A 24,854-nucleotide genomic window follows, 5' to 3' on the forward strand; every position below is an offset into this window, starting at 1 on the left:
AGACCACACGCTCTATCATTCCATCATGTGAAATGTCCAGAGTAAGCAACTCTGTAGAGACAGAAAGTAGATTAGTTGATGCTTAGGACTGGGGCAGCCAGGGCATGATGGGGCGTGGCAGCCAGTGGGTGTGGGGTTTCTTTCTGTGGTGATGAAATGCTCTAGACCTGATTGTAGTGATGGTAGCACAACTCTATGAATACACTAACAAAAAAAAATATGAACTGTACATTTTAAACAGGTAAGTCATATGGCTCACAAATTATATCTTCATAAAACTGCTATAAAAAAGAGAAAAGACTGATGCATACAATTATGTAACAGTTAATTTTCCTATTTAATCAAAGACACTTACACAAGATTTTTTTAAAAATTCACAAACTTGGAAATGCTATTTCCTACACTTGTAACTGGCAAAGCATTGGTATGCAGTATACACAAATCCAGTCATCCCAATTCTAGGCACATGCTCCAGAGAAACTCTGACATACGCGAACCAGAGGGCATGCACAGGGCTGTTCTAGCAACCATGTTCTTAGTAGAAATCACATTCATTTATTGCTGGGAGAAGGACACGCGCATGATGATTTGTGGGCTGAAGAATATTGCAGAGAAGTGAAATGAACCACAGCTATGCTGGGGCTATGGCTACAATGTAGCTGAGCCTTAGAAACTTGATGTTACATGAAAAGAAAAGAAAAAAGAAAGTCCCAGAACACCACACACGGTATGTCATTTTTTGTTGCTGTTGTTTAGTCGCTCAGTCCTATCCTGTGACCCCATGGACTGCAGCACGCCTGGCTTTCCTGTTCTTCACCATCTCACAGAGTTTGCTCAAATTCATGTCCATTGTGTGTCGCTGATGCCATCCAACCATCATCTCATCCTCTGTCTCCCCTTTCTCCTCCTGCCTTCAATCTTTCCCAGCATCAGCATCTTTTCCAATGAGTCAGCTCTTCGCATCAGGTGGCCTAAAGTACTGGAGCTTCAGCTTTTACAGAGTTCAAAAGCAAAATGAAGCAAGGTACAGTCTAAGCATACCTACACCTGTGACACATGTACTGTTTGGACAGTGGTTACCCTGTGGGGCTGGAGAGGTGTGGGCAGGGTGGGGTTAAATTAATTAAACAAGGAGGCCATTAGGCTGAGGTGGCTCTACTGCCTTAGCAGCCCACGTAAGCAAATCAAACCCAAGCCTGTAAATGCCTCAAGGTTAAGAAATCAAAACCTAAGGGCAGCCAATCAGGATCAGCTAACTAAGCTTTCCCTAATAAGGCAGCCGCTGAAGCAACAGCCAATCAGATCACTTCCTCACTTTGTTTCTGCTTCTCCTTTATAAAAGTCTCGCTCCTGTGTTCACACGGCACTAATATCCACTTCCCCTTTGGTGCTGCCTGATTCAAATCAATTTTTGCTCAATTAAATTCCTAAAATTTGTAATATGCCTTGGTTTACCTTTTAACAGTGGTAAGATGAAAAAGGAATACGTAAGTAATGTTGGTAATCGTCTACTTTCTGGGCTGGGTGGTGGTGTCAATAGTTCTATCTTTATGCTTTTTAATAATGAACATATATGTTGTGGGAAACATTTTATATGCATTGAATAACATGTTCCAAAGGTAACATAGGAGAAGTGAGTGTGTGGTCAGCTCTGGTTCTGCCATATCTAATCTGTATATGTTACTTAACCTCTCCGGGCTGTTTCCTCATCTGTCACATGGGAGCAGGAGAGGCATCCACTGTGAGGAGGAGGCTGTAAGGAATCATGGAGGTCAAGCACTTGGAGCAGTTTCTGGCCCAGTAAGAGTTAACCATTCTTGTAATTGTCACCATCACCCTTATAATCACCATCATCATCCTCTTCCTCATAATCCTCCTCCTCATTACTCTTACTGTCACTATCACTATCCTCCCCATCACCATTCTCATCATTCTTACCATCATCAACATCCTCATCCTATCATTATCCTCACCATCACCCTCCATATCCTCCTCCTCCTCCTCTTCATCAACATCAGCCTAACCATCATCCTCATCCTTCTCCCCATCCTGTCATCTTCATCATCCTATTTTCCTTCAGAAGGTAGAAGTGATCCCCAGTGCCCAGTCCTCCAGTATCACTTCCACACCTCTCAGACAACCTAGCACATCCATTGGTGCAGATGTCTCGATGGCTGGAGACCAAGTCCTGAGACCAGCTTGCCTCCATGGTCCCCTCTGAGTTCCCACAGCAGCTAGGTCAGAGCCCTCTTTGTTTCAGGCACCATCCTCTGGTTTAGCATCTCAATGATCCCTAGCTCCTGTTCTGTGAGGCTCTGAAATTGCTGGCACACTGTCCTATTCCCTGGCAGAATGAAAACCCTCCAGCATCAGCCAGGGAGCGTTCAGATCACTGCTTAAACTGTAGCAATCTGGTCCTTTGGTAGCTCAGCCCTCACAGCCCAAGGTGGACCGTGATCCCAGGATGCCATAAACACCCAGTGTTCCATGGTTCCTCCAGAATCAATATGGAACCCACCCAGGCAAGATATAGGTGAGGGGCCACAGCAGGTACTGGTAAATGGGGCTGGGTCCTGGGCTGGGGGGTCACAGTGTCCACAAGAGAGGCCTGTGCAGAGCATCTGTTTGTCCAGCGAGCTCATGAACGGCTGCACTGATAGTGTCTGCCCTCTCAGTCACACAGGAAGAAGTCCACGCTGTGATGTTCACAACAGCCAGATGACAATGCTGTTTGGAAAGTGATGATCACACCCACACTTTACAGATCAGTGTGTGACCTGACACCCGGAGACATCAACTGCTGACCACCTGCAGACAAAGTGTTGGGATTAGAACCCCACTCTTCCAATCCTGCGGTCTGTTTTGGCCACTGGTTCTGACGGCAAGAGCGACCAGATCAAAATAGCCCAATAAAGTGGAAAACAGGTGCAGTGGGGTGATCTGGCTGTTGTGGGAGGAGTAGTAGAAGAGAAAACCACCTACCTCGTGTCTCCTGTCCTAGAGCCCCCAATCTGACTCTTGCTCTCTGAATCAGGAGAGTCCGTGTTCTGTGCAGGCCCTGCTGAGTGATGCCCAGACTGAGAATGACTTGAGAAAAGGATAAAATTCAGCACTTCCAGGCACACCATTCTCCATGGGGGTGAAAGTGGACCTGTTGGTTATAGTCAACAGGCAAATGGGCATCACAGAGCCAGGCCAAGTCATAGAGCCACTCCACGCCCCAACTGCCGTGTGCAGGCAACAAACTATTCCTTCATGAGTTTGTTCACTGGCTCCCAGGTGCCCAAACTGGCTAACTGACAATAAGTTTTACTGAATCTAAACTCTTCTTTCATCCTCCAAAGAGAATCATTAACCAATTCGTTCCAAGCAGGAGTGTCCTCTTTAGCATCGTGATGGTGGACAAGAGTCTGGCAGGGGGATGACTGAGGAGGGCGAATCCCACATGGGCTGGCTTGAGTGGCCACCAACCAGGTGTCTCCCTGGGAACTGGTGGGCAGGCTTTGTGGCCCGGATGTCCAGGCTACCCCATGGCTCATCAGCTCTTTCTTGGTCTGGCTTTTTTCTACCTTCCCCATCCTAAACTTTTCACATCAGCTCATCTTTTCCCCTCAAAAAAGACAAAAGGTAAAAGGAGCAGTATGTCTGAAATCTTCTCCATGACACCTTTGGCGAGCTTTGAAGCCCTACTTTAAAAATAGTGTTCTCCTAGTCTGACTCCAGGGCCTGACACTGAAAGGACATGCCACTTCCCTCTCTTTTGGTATTAACAGACACCACGGTGGTGACGATAAGATTATCAGCATTAACACGCATCCATGTTCACTTCAGGCCTGGCACTTTCCAAGCATCTGATTGTCGGGGGTACCAGTAATTCTGCTTTCCAGCAGAAAATGCAGAGAAAGCCTAAGTTACTGGCAGTAAAGAGAACCACCTCCTTCACATCTTCATTTGTCAGATTTTTATCTTAGAAGGTGGTTCTGTTGCTTTCCATTTTGAGCGTGTATTTTTTAACTCCTTATTCATTCATAAATTCATTCATTTAAAAGCATTTGTTTGATTCTGGCTTTTCTATTAATAATACGAGGGTTCATTATTTTGTTTTATGACACACAAACATCAATGTGCTATGTCAGGAATAAAAAATCCCTTGTTTTACATGCAGGAGGTCGGGCACTATCCTAGCCACTGGGACAAAGCAGGAAAATTACGGCTGCTACATATTTAATCACAGTTAATACACTTTATTTTGCTAACCCCTCTTAAAGCACATTAAGTATTTAATTAGTTTTATTTCTCTTTACAACGATGGCATTTTATTTATTTGCCGCTTAATGTAATTAGTGTAATCTTTGTTTTCCCCTTGAGTCGACTAACACTTTCCCCCTTTCATTATGAAACGTTTTCTGTTTCCTTCCAAGTTCTCTCCTCATTTTAACTCACTCTCCCCATACAGTGTGCCCTAGGACGATTTTATTTCAGAAAACCGTTACCTCTTTCTGTAGACACTGAGAATGTCTTCTCATTTTACTATTGTTCCCTATTTTCGCTTAACGTCCTTTCATGGCTATTATGTGTTATGTGTTCCAAGTTTTATAACCCTCCGGCCTTCATTTTAATAGAATTAGGAGAACCTATAAATAAGATCAGCTTCTTAGAATAATGCTTTCATTCTTCTCTGCTCTCCCTACCCCCGCTTCTCACACATGCCCTAAATTACTTACCAGCAGACCGGGAGCTTCCTCCCTAGGCAGAGGCTCTGCGAGAAGCCTGACGTTGGTGGTCTCTGGCGCATCTGGTCTGGGGCAGCTCCTTGGTAAGCAGGGGCAGGGCCCCAGCGTAGGGCAGCCCCCCACCAGAACACCACTAGTCCTGTTCAATCCAACACTGCCTGGATCCGCAAAAGGCTTCAACCAATGGCACCAATGGTTATTCCATTCTCGCAGCTACTACTGCTGATGACAACAAACTTTCCCATTCAGAATGATTTCAATGGCTATTTGTATTAACACCAAATGTTCATTGTTACCTGCAGGTCACACTACATCTTTGAGATCAAAGTATCATTTTGCCTTCTTTTCCAGAAAACTTTTTAGTAATTGCTGATTGTTTTCAAATTGCAGGTGATTAAAAAAAATAATAACTTCTACGATTAAAAAAAAAAGAGGGGCTGAAAAGTCTGTACGATAATTCAAATCCTGGAACTATAGAAGCACCGCAGAACAGGCCTGAGAAGATAAGCAGCAGGCCAGCAACCCAGACCTGCACCACGGTGCCAGGCTGTCTGTGGAAGGCTTATCTCCCCTCTGCAGGAAGGCCCTCAGACGGCAGGCCTCCACTCAGCGCTGTGCCCTGGGTGCTTCTCCCCTGGCCGAATCTCTCTGTCCCTGGGCCCAGAGAGCCACAGTAATCCTGCCAGATGTGAGCATGACCCTAGAGCTCACCTTACCAAAGTGTCTGTCCCCCAAGCACAGATTCCATGGGATTTCTCTGATGACCTCTTTGCCCCACTAAACCACTAAGCTTCTCTTCCTTATCTCTGAACACAAACTGACAAGCCTGTCAGGACAGCAGGGGATTTCTCCTGAATCTGCCCTATGCCCACCACACCCCTAAGAGTCTTTTCCTCCCCAACATTTACTGTGGAAATTTACAAACATACAGAAAGCTGAAAGAACTGGAAACACCCGCATACCCACCACCTTGACTGCCCCATTGACATAATCACTGAAGTGACTCATGTTTCTGTGTACCCAGGCCTCTGTCTATCCGTCAGTCCCTTACTTCTAGTGCATCCAAAGTAAACCACAGTAACAGTACATTTCCCCTAAACATCTCAACATCCACACCATCAGGAGAGTTTAGCATTTGCTCACAGATTTTCTCCTCTGAAGTAAAATTTACATATGGTGAGATAAATAAATTTGTTGAGTTTTGATCAATGTTTGCACCTGTATGACCCCAAATCCCCTTCATGACAGAGAACATTGCCATCAGCACAGAATGCCTCCCCACACCCCTTTCCAGGCAGTCCACACATTACTTGCTATCCCACTCTCACAGGTGGATTTTGCCTGTTATAGAAATGAACTCTGCTTATTTAAGTTATATGCAGAATACATCATGTGAAATGTTGGGCTAGAAGAAGCTCAAGGTGCAATCAAGATTGCTAGGAAAAATACCAACAACCTCAGATATACAGATGACACCACCCTTATGGCAGAAAGTGAAGAGGAACTAAAGAGCCTCTTGATGAAAGTGAAAGAGGAGAGTGAAAAACCTGGCTTAAAACTAAACATTCAAAGAACTAAGATCATAGAATCCAGTCCCATCACTTCATGGCAAATAGATGGGAAAACAATGGAAACAGTGACAGACTTGATTTTCAAATCACTGCGGACGATGACTGCAGCCATGAAACGAAAACACGATTGCTCTTTGGAAGAAAAACTATGACAAACCTAGACAGTGTATTACAAAGCAGAGACATCACTTGCCAACAAAGGTCCATATAGTCAAAGCTATGTTTTTTCAAGTAGTCATATATGGATGTGAGAGTTGGACTACAAAGAAGGCTGAGCGCTGAAAAATTGATGCTTTTGAATTGCAGTGCTGGAGAAGACTCTTGAGAGTCCCTTGGACTGCAAGGAGATCAAACCAGTCAAACCTAAAGGAAATCAACCCTGAATATTCACTGGAAGGAGTGATGTTGAAGCTGAAGCTCCAATACTTTGGCCATCTGATGCAGAGCCAACTCAGTGGAAAAGACCCTGATGCTGGGAAACACTGAGAGCAGGAGAAAGGGATGACAGGATGAGATCATTGGATGGCATCACTGACTCAATGGACATGAGTTTGAGCAAACTCTGGGAGATGGTGAAGGACAGGGAAGCCTGGCATGCTGCAGTCCATGGGCTCACAAACAGTTGGACACAACTGAGTGGCTGAACAACAACAAGAAATGAAATCATATGAGTCTTTGGTGTAAGGCTTCTTTTACACTCTGCAGAGTCTGTGAGGCTCACCCTGCTGTTACATACCAACTGTCTTCTTCTCTTCACAGCTGAGGACAGATGCCCACTATAGGAAAGTGACACACTGTTTATCCATTCTACTGGTGGACCTTAGACACTCAAAGAATTGGGATAAACAAACTGAACAACCCAGGGAACTCCATAATCTTGGGGAGAACACAGAAGTGCTCCCCCGCCCCTGATTTCTGAGAAACCAGTGGCGGGGGGTGGGGGGCAGGGTCAGGCAGCTGGTGACTCGCTCTGATGGACAGCCACACATACTAGCCTGGTTCCCTCAGCAAATGTCCACGACCTGGGAAACCATGGCACCAGCTCCCGCTAGCCACAGGAATGCTGATCGCAGCAGCCAACATATCATCTTCTGTTATGAAGACTTCTGTTACGATACAGAAATCAAACTGAACTCAATGCTCACAAACCTCCCCCAGGAGGCCTGAGAAGAAAGGTGCATCATTCAGAAGGGACTGGGCAGTTCTGGTGAGATGGTTATTCCCTGGGGGCTGCATGCACTGTCTATAACAATCTTTGAGCATCTCTTCCAAGCCCAGGGTGCATGCAGGAATGCAGCCCTGCCTGGAGACTTGGAGCCTAACTCACACATCCCAACCACACGGTTCAAGTAAAACACAGACACGGACAGGAGGGAAGCAGTGGCAAGCACACAAACAATTACCTCGGCTTTGCCAGAAGAAAAGGACTCTCAACACACGGGGGCAACCCTAGGAGGAGGCTGAGCGGCTGCCTGGCCCCAGGACAAGCCCAGGCTGGCACAGCCGTCAGCTCAGACCATGCTCAAAGACTATTAGTGATGAACTTCAGGAAAGGAACCAATTGCTGGAAAGTAAAACCAACTTTTAGGCTTCTCAGGTGGAGTCAGCAGTAAAGAATCCACCTGCCAATGCAGGAGACAGAAATAACACGGATTTAATCCCTGCACCAGGAAGGTCCCCTGAAGAAGGAAATAGCAACCCAGTCCAGTATTCCTGGCTGGAGAATCCCATGAACAGAGGAGCCTGGCAGGCTACAGGCCATGGAGTCACAAAGAGTCGGACACGACTGAAATGACAGCTGGTTTTAAAACCAGTTGGCTTGAAGAGAGGTGTTTCTATGGTTCTATGGAGAAATTGAAATTCTGACATAAGAAGAAAACACCAACACATGCAAGGCCCTTTGAGAGTAAAAGTAAAGGTGGGAAGTGGAAAGATGCTCCCGGTTAGGTTTTGGAAATGCACTTCCTTGGCTGGAACAAGAGTGACACAGCTTGTCATCATGCAGGGTGGTCAGTCCTGGGCCTGGAAATAAGCCTCAGAGATGAACTTCCAGAGGCAGCGAACCCATTCTACCCCTGGGGTTTCCTTTGGCTTTCAGGTCTATTTGGTGTGAGAAGGAACAGTTTGGTTTTCTGATCTTCCTGGTGTGACAATGTATCAGAGGAAGGCAGAAAACCACATTTGTTGAAAAAGCTAACTAAAAACAAAACAAACAAACAAAAAAGCCTAGAAAGTAGCAGAGAGGTCATGTTGTATAAGGACATGAAACTCCAGGAACAGAAAGCGTTTGTTCCCATAAATGGGCTTCTGCCTCTTGTGCTTAAATGCAGGGTGTGAGACTCTGGGATGGGAAAGTCATGGCACAGAAACTCGTTTAACCCATGGAAACAAGTCCTACTGCTGGCCTGTGGCTGACAGCATCACATTCCTGCAAAAGAGAAACTATGAGACGTGCATAAGACTGTGAACAAACTCAGGCATGAATGGCTACCTTGAGGGCAGGACAGAAGTAAGGTTTCTTTCCTTTTTATAGAAATTAGGCTTAACCAAGAAGAACCCAAGTAGGGATTCTTGCATAAACTTGCTTATGTTGAGGAAAACAACCAAAGATCAAGCCACGTGTTAGACCAAGTGCCAAGTGGCCAGAAACGGACTTACTTTCCCATTTTGAACACTGTCCTCAGTCAGACATACCTAAAGAAACTCTGACTGGGGCAAGGAGGCACAGATCCAGGTACATGGGATCTGACAGGGCTTCAGGCATGTGAGAGGACACATGGACAGTTATCAGTGGTGCTGAGGTGGTGTCCCAGGGGCAATGGCAGCCAGATGTACCTTCCCACCCAGTCCCTGCACAGTGTCAGGCTTCACACTAGCACCCGACAAATGCCTGCTGTACCTCTGGTGACTCCACACCCAGGATGTCCCTCATTCCCCAAGTTATGCTCCCCTTCCCGCCCAGCTCCCCTGGTTATCCCCCTCTCCTCACCCAGCCCTGCACCCCTCCTGACAACACACCTCTCGAGGGCTCAGCCAGGGGGAGGCACCAGGAGGGTGCTGCGTCCTTGCTGCCTTGGTGCCCACGAGGCTGTGTTGACCCTGCTCCCCCTCCCTGCATCCCCTCATCCCAGCACAGGCAGCGGCTCCCACGCTGCTGGCCCATAGCCCTACTGGTTCTCCTCACCCCGCACACATGGCTGGAAGCAGCCCTGCCGTGACCATGCCTCTGTCCAAGCCAGCCAGCTGCGTTCTCCCCGACTGGATGTAGAACGATGCTCCCCCTCAGGCCAGCCTGCTCCCTGCTTCTCCCCGCTTTGCTTTTGACAACCATGGACCTTCACGGTCTGGGTCCAAAGCCACTAGTCACAAAGCCACCCCGATCCTCCCAGAGGAAATCAGCCCCACTCTCCTGTCATCCTAAAGCAGGCGGCTCCCACCTGCATGTTCCGTGCACTATTCCTCTGGCAATGGTTACTTGGTTCTCTTCTGCTGTTGACAGGGACCCTGCCTTGTTCACTCACTCACATAAGTGACAAGCCCAAAGCCCTGCGCACAATGGCAACTGTGCATTTTACCTCCAAAAACAAGCAGCCAACACACCCTCTGAACAACATTCAGAGAAGTGACAGACAGGAGAATCTATTTACAGACAGAAGATGCATAACCACAAGAGAGTGACGGCACCTACAGATCATCAGGAGAAAAGAAAAATGAACCACTGGAAAAATGGGCAAAGAATATAAACAAATCCTTCAGAGAGGAATTAAAGTGATTAAGTTTATGAAGAAGCATTTAGTTTTAACAGTAATCGGGGGGGGGAGCATATTAAAACAACCATGAGAGCTGATTTTTACCTGTCAGAGTAGTACTGACAATCTCCCCAGAGGACCACTGAGGACCTGGCCTCCCACCTACTTTCTGGGGATGGGCAGCGTCACCCGGCCCCATGTGCCTGGACCAGCCCTTACTCCCTCCTCCCAGCCCTGCCCTGCCTCACCCCCACTCCATGGACTCAGCTTTGCCTAAGCAGCTCCACAGCCTCTGGAGCCAGACCACCTCAGCTCAGATCTTGGCTCTGGCATGGGTAAGTGCTGCAATCACGGACAAGTTACTTAACCTTCCTGTGCCTCAGCTTCCTCTCTGTAAACAGGGGATAATGACAGTACCTACTTGCAGGGTGCTTAAGAAGATTAAATGAGTCAGTTCAGGGAAAGCACATAATAAGGGTCAAGAGATATCTGTGATTATTACAGTAAGTCCCCAACATATAGACGAGTTCCACTCCAAGAGGACCATCGTTAAGTCCAATTTTTTCCTGAGTCCAACAAAGGAAGCCCAGGTGCCCAACTAACACACTTGGTTATATAGTAATGCACTGTAATAGGTTTATAATACTTTTCACACAAATATCAAATAAAAACAAACACAAAAAATAGAGAAAACAATTTTAATCATACAGAACCTTGAAAAGTACAGTAGTACCAGCAGGATCACCACTGCTTCCACGCTTGCTTCTGGATATCCTGGGCTTGAAATAAAGACAATGCACTGCTGTCCTCTGTACAGGACTGTTCACTAAAGTGCACATGAGCACAGCCACATGCAGAGAGGATGCGTGCACGTGACAGCATACATCAGACACGTGAACTAACTCACGTAAGTGGACGTGCAAACGCACATTCACATCTCTGAACGTTCACCACTTGAAGGTTTGCACGTAGGGGACTTACATATTCACTATTCCTATTTGTTTTTGCTATTATGTAGCCTACAGAAATTCTCATACAGAGAAGAGGAACAAGAATGATCACTGCAATGTTTTTTATGATACAGAAAAAAAAAAAACCTGGAGAAAAATCAAATAACATGAATTAATAAGGCAATGCTGTAACCAAATATGTGGCTTCAATACAGCAGCTTAAAACTACTTCAAAAGAGTGAGGCAGATCTCTACATACTTCAGTAGAGAGCTTTCCAAGATGTACTGTTGGGTACATCTGGCATGGTCCATTCACCCCCCTCGAAAACAGGACACACGGACACTAACGTGTGGATGGGGTGGTCTTGGGGGAGGGGTCAGTTGAGAATGGGATGAGGAGAGGCAGGGGATCTGGGGTCCTTCTCTTCACGAATCTTCACTGTTTGAATTCTCTGTGAAGGGAGGATATTTACACAGCACACCAATAGCTTTATCAAATAAGGAAAAAGTGCTTCATAGAATTCTTGTGAGCTGGACTGACACATGTCATCAACTACGGGACCCTGTGCAAGGTGGGTGATGCAGGATGGGGGGTAGGGTGTAACCAGTGTGGGAACCATGGGGGTGAGGCTTGGCAGCAGCGGGGGGGAGGGGAAGGCGGGGAACCTGTGCATCACCCCACCCAGTGCTGGCATTCTCCATCAGCAGCAATATGACCTCACAAAGAATCCACTGACCTAAATGTCAGGGAAGATTAGGTAAGGTACCACCAGGGCACTGAGTAGTCATTAAAAATTTCACCACAGAACAGTTACAGACCCAGGAGGTACAGCTGCAGCAACTATACAACACCATCTGCCTAAAACTGTCTCTACACGTGTGTGTGCACCCATATACCCAGATATACAAATGAACATGCATGCACACGCACACACACCCACACAGTTTAAAAAAACTAAACAATAAGAGGGCACAGCCCAAAATGTTAACAGTGTTCGTCTGGAGCAGGGGTAGAATTATAAATGATCTTTTCTCAGTGTTTTTTGTTCTTTTCCATATTTTTCAACTTTTCTACATACTGTATTCTTTGGTATTACACAAAGAAAATCAAGTAACCACAGTTTCATGTCCGGGAACCCAGACCCTGGGTGCTGCCCTGGGTCACGAAGGCCCTTCTCTGCAGTTCTGGTTTCTGGCTGGGTGTCTACTGGACAGTTCTCTACTCTCATCCAAGGTAGAAAATACGGGGGCCCCAATGGGCCACGGGAGGTGTCCAAGAGAAGCTCCTGCCCTGAGAGTCTCAGATTCTAGAGGTCAGGAGTGCTATGGTCACCTTCATTCCTGCACATGCATCTGTGCCTAGCCACTTCAGTCCTGTCCGACTCTCTGTGATCCCATGGGCTGTAGCCCACCAGGCTCCTCTGTCCATGGGATTCTCCAGGCAAGAATCCTGAAGTGGGTTCTCATGTCCTCCTCCTGGGGATCTTCCCGACCCAGGGATTGAACCCACATCTCTTGGTCTAACCTGCACTGGCAGATTCTTTACTGATAGCGCCACCTAAGCCTTTGAAGGGCAGCCCTAGCCCAGAGACCTGGTAAGGAGGGAGGGTGTGAAGGTGCAGCTCAGCCCTGCCCCTTGCTGGGAGGGTGCCAGCATCTTCTGGACATGGGGCACTGCTTTATCTCAATCTTTCCTCTGCCCGGACTGCACCCTCTGCCTCACCAGTTAGGAAACCCCGACTGCAGCCCCACGGCCACCTGCTCTCCGCAGCCTTTCCCAAAGTGGATGCTGGAATGAAAGCTGCCTCCATGGAAAGCCTTGCTCTGATGGGCCTGAGCCTCAATGAGTTACTCAGCTGCTCCGTGCCTCAGCTTGCTCATCTGTGTAACAGGGTTAATAATGCTCAGGGGTGGTGATCAGAGCAGTGCCTGGTGAACAGGAAGGGCAGCTCAGAGCCAACTGGTGGCAGTTGTGACAGAGGTCCTGGAACTCAGTGGCTAAGTGACCCAGTCCTCCGGTGCTTCTGGAAGTAGTGTGGGAGTGGACAGCGGGCCTGGGGCCTGACCACAAGAGGCTGCGGGGTGGCGGGGAGACAGGCTCCCTCTCAGGCCCTGGAACTTGAAGACCAGAGTTCTGCCCCACCAGGCAGCAGGCAGGGCAGGAAACAGCACTTCAGTGAGTCCTGAAGGGGGGCAGGCTCTCCAGGTGAGCTCCACGGGAATGGGCACCCCAGGTTAAAGCGGCAGCCCCAAAACAACAGATGCAGAGAAAGAAAAGACATGCGGCGCACTTCCGGCTCAGCGAACATCTGGACCAGCTGGGGTGTCCAGCGACTGTGAGGGCTCCGGGTGGGGATGGAGAAGCAGGGGGCAGCGGGGGACAGCTCATTCCCAAGGGCCACACAGTTAGGCTCTGCTACAGAAGAGCCTCTGTGATTTCAAGGCAGGGAACAAACAGCCTGGGGTGGGGAATGGCCCAGGGAAGCAGAAACCCAGGCGCAGAGAGGAGGCTGCAGGCACGACCAGGAGGCAGAGAGAAGAAGTCACAGACAGGCACCAGGGAGGAAGGCAGGGGAACCCAGCGATGCCCTGGTTTCCGACTTGGAGGATTATGACAGGTGAGTGGAAGAACAGCCTCTTCTCCTCCAGACCAGGGGACCTTAGGCCCTTATCTGACGAGAGGGCCCCCCCACCCTGCCCCTTGCTCCTCTCCTGCCCCAACTGTCCACCTCAGGGCATCTGACAAGGATCACAGGGTGGGCCGGGGCCTTTCACAGGCAATGATGGTTCTGGTGGCATGAACATAGGAAGTCATCTCTGAGAACCATAGCACAAACAAAATGGGAAGCACCCGACCACGACACTGGATGTGATTTATTCACCCCCGTGGCAGACAGGCCCTTTCTCCCATTGAGCAGACCAACAAGGAGGACAGCGCCAGTAGCAGGAAGTCACGAGGCTCCAGGGAGGTCAGGAAGCTGAAGCCCACAGCCCCTTTCTGGCCAGGTTGTGCCCCACAGTGGCCAGGGCTGTCCGGCCCTGCGGAGTGTGGCTGGTTTGGGCCCAAGCAGCCAAAGCAGAGACAATGAGCCTGTTTCTTCTTCTCCACGGTGCCACCGTCTTGACACTGAGGGCATTGATGGGCCGGTTACCATGGGAACTCAAGCTGCAGATCCCCGTCCCATCCCATGAGCACAAGGCTCCCTCCCGAGAGCTGAAGGCTGTTCATCCCATTCTGTGCGGTGCTGGACAGGGCCTCATGCCTGCCGCCAGGTCTCCAACACTCCACGAGCAGAGACACTGGACCTCACAGAGACCAGGACTCGGCAGGATGACGGGACCCTATAGGGTGGGGCAGGGCCGGGGTATGTAGCCGACCAGACTGGGGGTGGGGGGCAGCTACAGCATCACAGGGCAGCTCCTCCTCCCACACCACGGAGCTGGGAAGGGCCTGCCGAGGTTCCCAGAAGCAGGGATCCAGATAAGCGGTGCAGGGGAGACGGTTCTGTCCAGATGCTGAGAGGAGGCTGATTGTGCTCAGTCACAATGCCTGCACCCTGCCCCCCATGAGAGGCTCTCCCAGGGGCACCTTCCCCTTGACTCTGAGGGCCCAGCACCCAGGGGAGCACTTAACAAACACAGTATGAATCAATGTCTGCATGTCTGCCAGGCACAGGTTGCTCTGGGCCAACAGCTCTGCACCAGAGAGACAGCTCCATCAGACCTCATCTTGGGGAGCAGCCAGACGATGGGTGTGAATTGAGGTGCCCGCGAAGCACAGAGCCCAGTGGAGGCACAGACAGGCCAGCAGACAGCATGACGGAGGCCTGGGAGCCCAGGGGCATGGCTGCAGAGCAGCAGCCAGCCAGGAAGGACAAGGCGCTGACCAGGAGGGCCGTAGAACGAGAGCCTTTCTCGCCTGAGAGAACAGCACCAAGGATGCCATGAGGAAGCAAGTGCAGAGTGAGGGGTCTGGCCAGAGCAGAAGGCGGTGGAAGGGGCAGGAGGGTCTACATGGCCTGGACGGGGAGAAGTGTGGGGAACATGAGGCCAAAGAGAGAAGCATGGTTACAGACAGCACAGGAGGCTCGGGAGCACGAAGGTGGCAGCACCCTCCAGGCCTCCAGCTCTGGGTGAACCGGGACCCACAGGGAGGGGGAGGAGGGCCCAGCCAGGGGAGAGCCTCAGACTGTGAGGGACTGTGTGCGGCCCCTGGGGAAGGATGGGTTTTTCCCTCCACCGTGGAGACTCAGGAGTAAGCCTCAATGTGGAGGAGAAGGAGCCCGCAAAGACCACGCAGCACGGAGCACACCGGCGCCGGCACTGTATGCGCACGTGAGGCTGGTGGGTCCACACGGGCCCGTGTGTCAGCGGCAGCACCCAGCTGAAAGGCTCCTTGCCCAATGGCTTACCCAAGTCTGAGACGCAGGGTGATGGCCCCCTGCCAGGCAGGTGACCAGGCAGGCGAGTCAGAAGGGAGGGCTTTGGGCGCCGGCCTGCCGGTTTGTAATGTGTAGCAAGTCACGCTTAACTGGACTGAGGTCTCCTCACGGCGAATAGGCCCAGCGGCACCCGCAGGTCGGTACCAGGCTCCATGGTAACAGCAGACCCAGGGAACCACCAGCCAAGCCCAAGCACACACCAGGGTCTCCAGTCAGTGCCAAGACCACACTGCAGTCCCAGCTGGAAAGGACATGGACACTCGTGATCGTGAAGGCCTCCATGGGCAGGGTGCTGGCTGGAGAGAGGGGCGCCAGCGCCAGAGGTGCCAGAGAAGACCAGAGGAACTGCTTTCTAGAGGCCAGATCTGTGCAGGGGCCCAGAGATCCCAAGGAGCCTGGAGTGTTCCCCAAAGTGTAGACAGTCCTGTGTAGTCCAAGACCAGGCAGGGGCCCAGAGGGCCCTCAGGCTCTTCTGCCCCACCAGGACCGACACCCTTAGCCTCTGCCAAGAGAAGTTTAAACCAACTTTCCCAACAGGCCATAGAGCTGGCTAGCCCCCTGTGCGGGTTCTCAGTCCTCGGACCCTGGCCTTGGGGGCTCTCCCAAAGCCATGCATTGCAACTCAAGCTTTGCTCACCTCCCCGCACTGCAGCCCCAGTGACTCATGATACTGCCCATCAAATAAAGCCCTGTCCACTTCAATCCATTACCATCTGAATGAAAAGGGCAGACAAGAACATGTAACACTGCATGACCTTCGCAGTCCCAGTTCTATCTATCCCCGTCGCCATCACCACCCCATCCCCACCGCCTCAGCTCACACCAGACACTTGCTCTTGCCGTTCACAGGCCATCCAGGAGTATGGCTCCCGGTTGAGAGCATAAAAGCAAGATAGCCTCCAGGCAAAAACCAGTACCTAGTGACTGCTGTTCTGGGCTCCCCTTGTCCCTCCCAAGTCCCCAACATTCACTGGAACAAGTTCCAACCATCACTTCTAACACCTGGCTAAAGCTTCAGCTTGCTCCTGGTTGTAAGAACAGGCTGTGTGCAGCATGACAATTTTCCTCTGTTGACAAGTGAATGACAAAGGCCCACCTGAAATTCTGGGCCAGGTACGCTCAGCTCAGTAGCTATTTTAAGTAAAACTATTTAAGGAAAGTTCAAAACTATTTAAGGCTCTTAGATCTTTCAGGGCCCTGGCAGCCAGCCTGCTGTTTTATGCTCAGACTCAGAACCAACAAATTAGCTCAATACTCCAGGCAAAGCAGAAACGCAAGGGCAAGCACAGCGCCTCAGTGCCACCCTTAAGATAAACATCACTTCTGAGAGCTGCCGACGCCGTGCTGCTGTGATCCAGTGTGCGCCGACGGCTTGCTGCCATACTTCTCATGTGAATGAACAACCTGTCTTTTCTCTGAGTGAGCAACATCAGAGGTGATGATGTAGGCTGGGCTGAGGCCACCTCTGCCGAGAGCTGACCTGACAGAGAAAGACGACTGGCAGAGGGGAAGGCAGAGGGGCTCATGGGCTCCAGGTACAGCTCCATCCCAAGAACCCTGTGACTGCAGCCAGGACTTCTGTTTCTCCAGGTCATCGCTTCCTACACAAGTGGACCAACCCAGCCTGGACTTCAGTCTAGGCAGGGCCTTCTCACCTGAGCCCACGGGGGACCAGCCTGGGACTTTAGGCAGGGCCTTCTCACCTGGGCCCAAGGGTGGCCCAAGAACAGTCATACATGGGTATGATGTGCATTTTTCTCCCCCTCCTTTAACACTGCATGTGTTTATCTGTGTGTATGCATGTATGTAGGTGTATATGGATACATGTGTGTGCATATGAATATGCATGTGTGTATCCATGTACATATGCATGTCTGTATGCAAGTGGGTATATTACAATATATAATGTGTTCTGACACACACAAAACTGCAAAATGCTTAAACATAATTTTTATATAACTTACATATATTATACATATACATATATGCCTGGCCTTCCCAGGTGGCTCAGTGGTAAAGAATCTGTCTGCCACTGCAGGAGAGGCAGGTCCGATCCCTGGGTCAGGAAGACCCCCTGGAGAAGGGAATGGCAACCCAAATCCAGCATTCTTGCCTGGAGAATCCCATGGACTGAGGAGCCTGACAGGCTACAGTCCAAGGGGTCCTAAGAGTCGGACATGACTTAGCAACTAAACAACAACAAATACCTATATGCCTCTATAGTGGATTAGGAATTAGAACATTGCAGATTAAGTTTGAAATTCTACTAACTAGAATTTGATGTGGATCCTTCCAGCCCATGCTTCTATACTTTCACTACCTGTGTAAGCATTCATAAGTTCTACAGAATGGCTTAGTGTTTTTTAAAAATTTACATAAATACACTGTGCATCTGCAACCTGCCGTTTTCACTCAACATTATTTCTGGGATGTATCTGTGTAGATACACAGCTAGTTCTCTCTTTTCTAAGTACTGTTGAGTACCCTGTGGTGTGACAACTTTTCTCCTCCATTCTTCTCCTGGTGGTATTTAGGTGGTGTCTCCCTTCATTTAGAGATGCCCCTGTGGACACTTCTGTACAAGTCTCCTGGGGCAGCAGTGAGGATCTCCCAGGCTGAAGCCAGGATGTGGACATGCTGACACAACCCACCTCCTGTCGCTCTCCAAGCATCTGTACCCACTTTCAATTCCTGGCTCCTCCGCAGCCCAGGCAGCCCTTGATGCTGACACCATCTCGGTCTGCCAACCCCACAGGCGTGAAGTGGGATGACCACCTGAAGGCCCATCAGTTCCTAGGGAGGCTGAGCACTTTTTCTCACCTGGGTTTCCCTTTCATTCAATTCCCTATTCATATATACCTCCCCATTTTTTCTACCTGGCACTTATCCTTTTTCTTATTTATTTATGTGTGTTAGTTGCTCAGTCATGTCCAACTCTTTGCAACCCCATGGACTGTAGCCCACCAGGCTCCTCTATTCATGGGATTCTCCAGGCAAGAATACTGGAGTGGGTTGCCATTTCCCTCACCATTATTCATTTACAGTCTTTTAAATAATCCACACATGAATCTATTATATGTTATAAAATACTATTATATGTTATAAATACTTCCTACTCTCTTGTTTGTTTTTTAAATGCTATGACACCTTTATTATACAGAACCTTTAATGGATCAATCTCTTCCCTTCTCTATTTGATCTTTCTGTGTCTTGTTTAAGAAATTCTTTCCTTTCTCAACTCTCCTACACTGTTGGTTAGAATAAAAATAGGTGTAGCCATTATGGAGCACAGTATGAATAGTCTTCAAAAAACTAAAAATAGAGCTACCATATGACCCTGCAATTCCACTCCTGGGCATATATCCGGACAAAACTATAATTCAAAATATACATGCAGCCCTATGTTCATGGCAGCACTAATCACAATAGCCAAGTCGTAGAAGCAACCTAAATGTCCATCAACAACCAGACAGATAAAGAAAATGTGGCACATATATACAAAGGAGAAGGAAATGGCACCCCACTCCAAATTTCTTACCTGATTTAAATCCCATGAACAGCAGAGCTTGACACACTACCGTCCACAGGGTTGCAAAGAGTTGGATATGACTTAGCAATGAAATAGCATACAATGGAATATTACTCAGCCACAAAAAAGAATGAAGGTGCGATCTAAAATATGACACAAATCAACTTACCTACGAAATAAAAACAGACTCACAGACACAGAGAACAGACTTGGGGTTACCAAGGAGAGGCATGGTGGGGGAAGGATGGACTGGTGTTTGGGGTTAGCAAATGCCAATCATTATCTATAGGATGGATAAACAACAAGGTCCTACTAATTACCACAAGGAACTATATTCAATATCCTGCAAATGAAGAATATAAAAAACAATATTTATGTATGTACAATTGAATCACTTTGAAATTGACACAATATGTAATTCAACTATACTTCAGTAAAATAAGTTACAAACAAATCCTCTCCTTTGCCGATGTGATGAAGGTCTTCCCCAACAATATGCACTCAGGCTCTCATCCTATCTGGAGTTCCCACACAGAGTGGGAGGTGAAGGTCTGCGGCCCTTCCCCGTGGAGACCTGGCTCTCTCAGCATGTGTCCTGTACTGCCCAGCCCTCCCATCCACAAGAACCTCTTTGGCTCACACACAAGCGCCCACATATACCTGGGCTAGAGTCAATGTCACCAATGGACACGACCATCACCAGGCCATGGCAGAGCTGCCATGTATTTGTGTGATTTCATATTCCATATAAAAACCTACTCGCACTAAAACTAGCTTATACTGAATTTACACATTAGTTGAGGGGACCTGTGACAGTCACCTCTCCCATCATGAATGTAACCTATCTCTCCATTCTTGCCTTCTTTTTCCCAACACTTTTTTACAATGTTTTATAATCCTCTCCACAGGAGTCTGATACTTCTCTAGGATTGATTCCTAAGTATCTAACAGCTCTTATGCTGTCCTCGAAGCTATGGCCATCATCAGGGGCCTCTTGTCAATCAAGTCCCCACTTCTCTCTCTCCTTAGTTCTAATAGTTGGCCTCTGGGTTCTCTTGGATTATCCGTGTGGTTAATTTTGTCATCTGTCAAGAGTGACATTTGGCTCTTCCCAATCTTTATTCCTTTTTTGTAAACTGCATTGCATTATCTGGGATTCCCAGTATAATATAATGAGTTGAGGGGCAAAAAGAAACTTATTTGTCCTGTTTCCAATGATGTATATTTTTAAATGGAGAGGATCCAGAGCCTCTATCAGACTCTGAAAGGGATCCATGATTCAAGACAGGTGAATAACCACTGGTATCATTTGACCTGCACCACACAAGATAAATGGGATCAGGTCCATGGTTGTATGTAGGTCAAGTCAGGGCTTGAGCAGAGCAAAGACCAGGATGAAGAGTCAGGGCAGGAGCCGGGCACAACACCAGCTGCCCACTAAGGGTCTAGGGAAGGTCACTCACAGGAAAACTGGGAGCCGGGAACATGGAAGGAGACAAAGCATAGCACAATCATCAGAGGTGACACACTCTGCCGTGTGGACACAAACCACTCCCAGCCCTCGCTTCACCATGGCTCACTCACTCATAATTCAAAGCTAATAATATATACATCTTATTTATGAGTCACAAATTCTCCTGGCTGAAGAAGGCAAATAAGGTTTTTAAAGAGTTCTTATAGAGTAGGTAGAGGCCGGACTGCTCCAGGCCTTTTCCACATTAGTAGTGCACTTGGGGGAGGTGGGGAGGAAAGCTGCACTGGGAATAAAGGGTAACAGGCCCTCCTTGAGAAATCACGCACACACGTGTACACACACACACACACTCACCTCCAAGACAGCTCTTATCCCCTGGGTGTGTGACCACCTCCTGCATCAGTCCCAGCAGCATCCCATCCCCAGGCTGAGTGCCAGGCTGTGTGCAGCCCACCTTGGCTGCCCTGGACACTCCCCAGGAGATCCAGGGGGAAGGGTGCACACCCCAACGAAACCTCTCCCACAGGCAAAGCAAAGACAGCAGGCTTCACCGCACAAGACCTTCAGTAGTGGGATGCAAGTTGTTTGAGGATGGGGCGTGGTCATGGGGCTGGCGGCTCTGATGCCTGAGGACAGGAGTGGTAAGGGGCCTCACCAGGCCTTTACTGCAATGTTCAGGAGCTCTCCGCTCAACTTCAGTTCCCCTCTGTTCACTTAATTATAAGAGCCAGGAACCCAGGCACTTTGTAATTTACTGTGCCATTAAAGAGTCACTTTTAGCTGAAGACAAACTGCTGGGCCACCTGGGCGGAGCAGCCAAGTGTGGCAGGAGCCGGGCCTGAGCCAACAGGGGAAGCAGGCGCCAGAGGGGCACCAAGGAGTACTTTCTTCATCTGGACTGTGAACCTGGGAGATTTAGGAACCTCAGATTTAGGAACTGAAGACAGTGCTGCCCAAAGGCAAATCTTAAATCACAGGATGTTTGCAGAGACCTGACTGTTCAAGATACAACAAAAAGACACACCAAGGATGTGATGGGTTATTTCAGACACTCTCTGACCCACGGTGTGAAGTACAGTTCAGACAGCAGTATCTACGTTTCCAGAAGGCTGCACAACTCACCTTAGCAGCGTTCGCACCGGACTTAGGATGCAAAGAAATGTCACTCACATCAGAGCCGCACCAGATGTGGCCCGCTTCTGTCACGGTTAATGATGAAACTAAATTTAACGCTGGCTGGCGGCAGGGTCTGAGCTTTGAGCGGGCGCATCCCTGTCACTCCACTTGATCCTCTGAGTGTGTAGTTTGCTGGAGGTTTGCTCAACGCACAGAGAGGTGCCCCCGGTGGGCCCCCGCCCGCCACAGATCAGGATCAACTCGCTGGGCTGGGCTGGCGCAGGAAAAGGAAGCCTGCCTCTGAGCTCCTATGGAGCTACCCCACCCGCGGTCCTGCCCCGGGCTTGTCCCCTCTTGCTCGCTGACAGCACTCCTGCGGGCCAGGTGCGGGAGTGGTCAGGCCCCGGCAGGTGCTCTGCGGCCCAAAACACTGGACCGTCCCATCCCAACCACCGCGCACCCAAGTACACAAGGTCAACGTCCCGACACGTGGGCCGGTGGAAAAGAAGGAACAGACCAGCCTAAGGTCACACGACCGGTCCGCAGAGAACTGCCATCAGACCAGCCAACCAGAGGCCCAGAGACGAAGCCAACTCCCCCAACCCCTGCCAGGGGCCTGGAGGGGATTAAAGCCTGGACCCTCGTCTCTGGCTGCGGGGTCCAGGCCGCCAGGAAAGCCCCCTCGACTCTGGCCGCCCTCCCTCCAAGAGACACGGACGCCAAGGGAGCGCACGACCTCAGCCCCCACCTGCGCGCGTACAGGGTCCGGAGCCCCGCGGCGCCCATCTAGTTGGAGGGCCGGCGCCGAAGGGCCGGGTCGGCGGCGGGTGGACCTGAGGGAACACGGGAGGACGGTGCCCTCCACGGGCTCCCCACTCGCGCGGCTGGGCAGGTGTCCGCGTCGGGGTACTGCCCCGTTGGCCGCCGAGGACCCCGTGCCGCGCTCCGGGCGACTCCTCACAGAGCGCCCCCTCGCGCCGCGCCCGCCGGCGGCAGCCAAAGTTTTGGGCGCGCGGGGCCGTCCGCACTCACCTGGCCCAAGTTGAGGTAGCCGTGCGCCGCGGCCACGCGGTCCGCCACGGCCGGGCCGCCCAGCACTTGCACCGCCCAGTGGTTGGTGTAGACGGGGCGCGGCGGCGGCGCGGAGCAAGCGGCGGGCAGCGCGAGCAGCAGCAGCCAGCGCCAAGGGCGCGGCACGAGCGGCCGGAGCCCGGGCCCGCCGGCGGCCCTCGGGTCGTGGCCCGCGTCCTCGGCGGCGGCGGGTGCGCGGGGCGGCGGCCGGGGCCCGGGCGCGGGCGGCGCGCGCGGAGGCATGGCAGTGGCAGGCTCGCGCGGCGCCGGAGCGGCGAGTGCGCCGGGGGGTGGGGTGCCGCCTTTTAAAGCCGCTCCGCGCCGGGGAAGCGCCGCCGCCACCGCTGCGGGCGGGAGAGAGGGGAGGAGGAGGCGGCCGCCGCGCGTTCCCGCCCGCGCGGCCCGGCAGCGCCCTGGCCCGCGCTCGGTGACCGGCACCCGGCCCTCGCGCGCCCCGGGCAAAGAGCTCCCCCCTCACCCCGTAACTTCCCGCAGACTAAGGGGGCGCTCGGGACACGCGTTCTCCCAGAGGCCGGAAGGCCCAGGGCGTCTCAGGTGAGTCCCACTCCCAGCCTGGCTGCCGGCATCTTCTTCCCGTCGGGGTGCCTTGGGGGCCTCAGTCATTCGCCTAATAGTGTTTGACCTCCTGCGCGCAAAGCCTTACTCGTCCCCGCGTGAGAGCGCGGCTCGCATGAGTCTTGGGAGAAGAAACCACAAGGAAAGACGGGTCGGCCCCGCTGAGAACCAGGCCTGACAGTGGGACATAGCAAGAGGGCCACAGACTTTTGGCTTCGGGAGGAACCTCGGGGACAGCCTTCCTGGGGGAGGACGGCGCTGTGGGTCCCCAACTGTCCATTTCCCAGCAGCGCGACCGTGGGCAAGCTGCCACCCCTTCTCAACACAGGGCTCCATCCGTGAGTGCAGTGAAAACAGTCATCTCCCCGGTGGCGCTGTTCAGAGGATGACAGGAGCGCTGGCCATGCACCAGCTTTTGCTGAGTGTTTGTATGAGCTCTGGCCTGCCTCGCAGTAGGAGATCACTAGTTGTACAGACTTAAATGCCACCCCACCCCCATCGCCGGACCCTGGGACCAGTCAGGGGGACAGTCAGTGGGGTCTTCCTGGCTCTGCTGCCTCCAGCAGCGTAAAGTCCAGTAGAGACACATATGGTGAACCTGGAGAGCTACAGGAGTGTCACACATGGGACAGGTGACTGGCCAGGGTCTCTTCTGCCACTCCTCCCATGGGCTGTTGGTCCCAACTGGCCACGGATGGGAAGCAAGGCTTCACCCTGATTAACACGGGCAGCAAAGCAGAAACTAGGCCAGGAAGGCCTTTAAGTGGGAAGGGGACCAGTGACCTGACTGTCTGCCTCTGGATGGCCGTAGAGAGCTCAGGGTGTGCGTCTGTGGCTTGGCAGATAGAAGGCAGGTGATGAGGGGCAGGAGCCGGCGGGGACAGAGCAGGACCCAAGGATGATGGCCTCCCTGGGGCCTCTTCAGCCTCCCTCTCAGGAGCCCTTTAGTTTCATAACCCACATGATTCACCCTTTCTGCAGGCATGAGTCACCCCAGTGGAGGTGGGAGCATGGGAGGCCCGACAGGGACCAGCCGAACTCCTGCTCACGCGATTTCCTGCCAGGGGCCCCTTTTGGAACCTGGAATTGATTCCCCACACCTTTTCCTCTTTTCTGCACTAAATGCAGTCTGTCCTCCCTTTCCTCCCCTGCCAAGCGGGCTCAGCTCCCTGGGCCTGCCCCACCAGGCAGAATGCAGACCCCTTCTTCCCCACCTGCAGACAGCCTCGCCCTGTCCACCCGAGAGGCAGTAGACCCGAAGACAGGTGGGATTGCCCTGTGGGAGATCATACCGCCCAATGGGGCAGAGGCAAAGCCAGAACCTGCAGCCCACCTCCTCCCAATGCCACCCTGGCTGCCCACAGAGGAGGGTCACTGTCACTTACCAGCAATATACCTGTCCCCTTCTGGCCCCTGTTGGCCAGACTGTCCCCGGACCCTGGCCTGGACCCTGTGTTGTTCTCCTTCAAGTCTGTGACCCTCTGGGTGGACCTAAAAGCCATCAAACAGAGTGAAGTAAGTCAGAAAGAGAAAAACAAATATCATATGTTAATACATATATGTGGAATCTAGAAAATAATACAGGTGAACCTATTTCCAGAGCAGAAATAGAGACACAGGTAGAGAACCAACGTATTGATACC

At 51.0% G+C, this 24,854-nt stretch overlaps 1 protein-coding gene across 3 annotated transcripts in view; it reads right to left on the reverse strand.

Moving 5' to 3' along the window:
• Positions 1–23,085, reverse strand: part of PCSK6 (proprotein convertase subtilisin/kexin type 6) — a 165,852-nt gene extending 142,767 nt beyond the window's left edge. Inside the window, exon 1 of one of the 3 annotated variants that reach the window (XM_043489645.1) lies at positions 22,597–23,085. In XM_043489645.1, the coding sequence (XP_043345580.1) occupies positions 22,597–22,878 (282 nt within the window). In that variant the 5' untranslated portion in view covers positions 22,879–23,085. The remainder of the gene's footprint in view (positions 1–22,596) is intronic. The other 2 variants (XM_043489643.1, XM_043489644.1) reach the window with 2 other exon arrangements.
• Positions 23,086–24,854: the final 1,769 nt, after the last annotated feature.

The sequence above is a fragment of the Cervus canadensis genome, chromosome 17, assembly GCF_019320065.1.
Source record: "Cervus canadensis isolate Bull #8, Minnesota chromosome 17, ASM1932006v1, whole genome shotgun sequence".
Classification (NCBI taxonomy): Eukaryota; Metazoa; Chordata; class Mammalia; order Artiodactyla; family Cervidae; genus Cervus; species Cervus canadensis.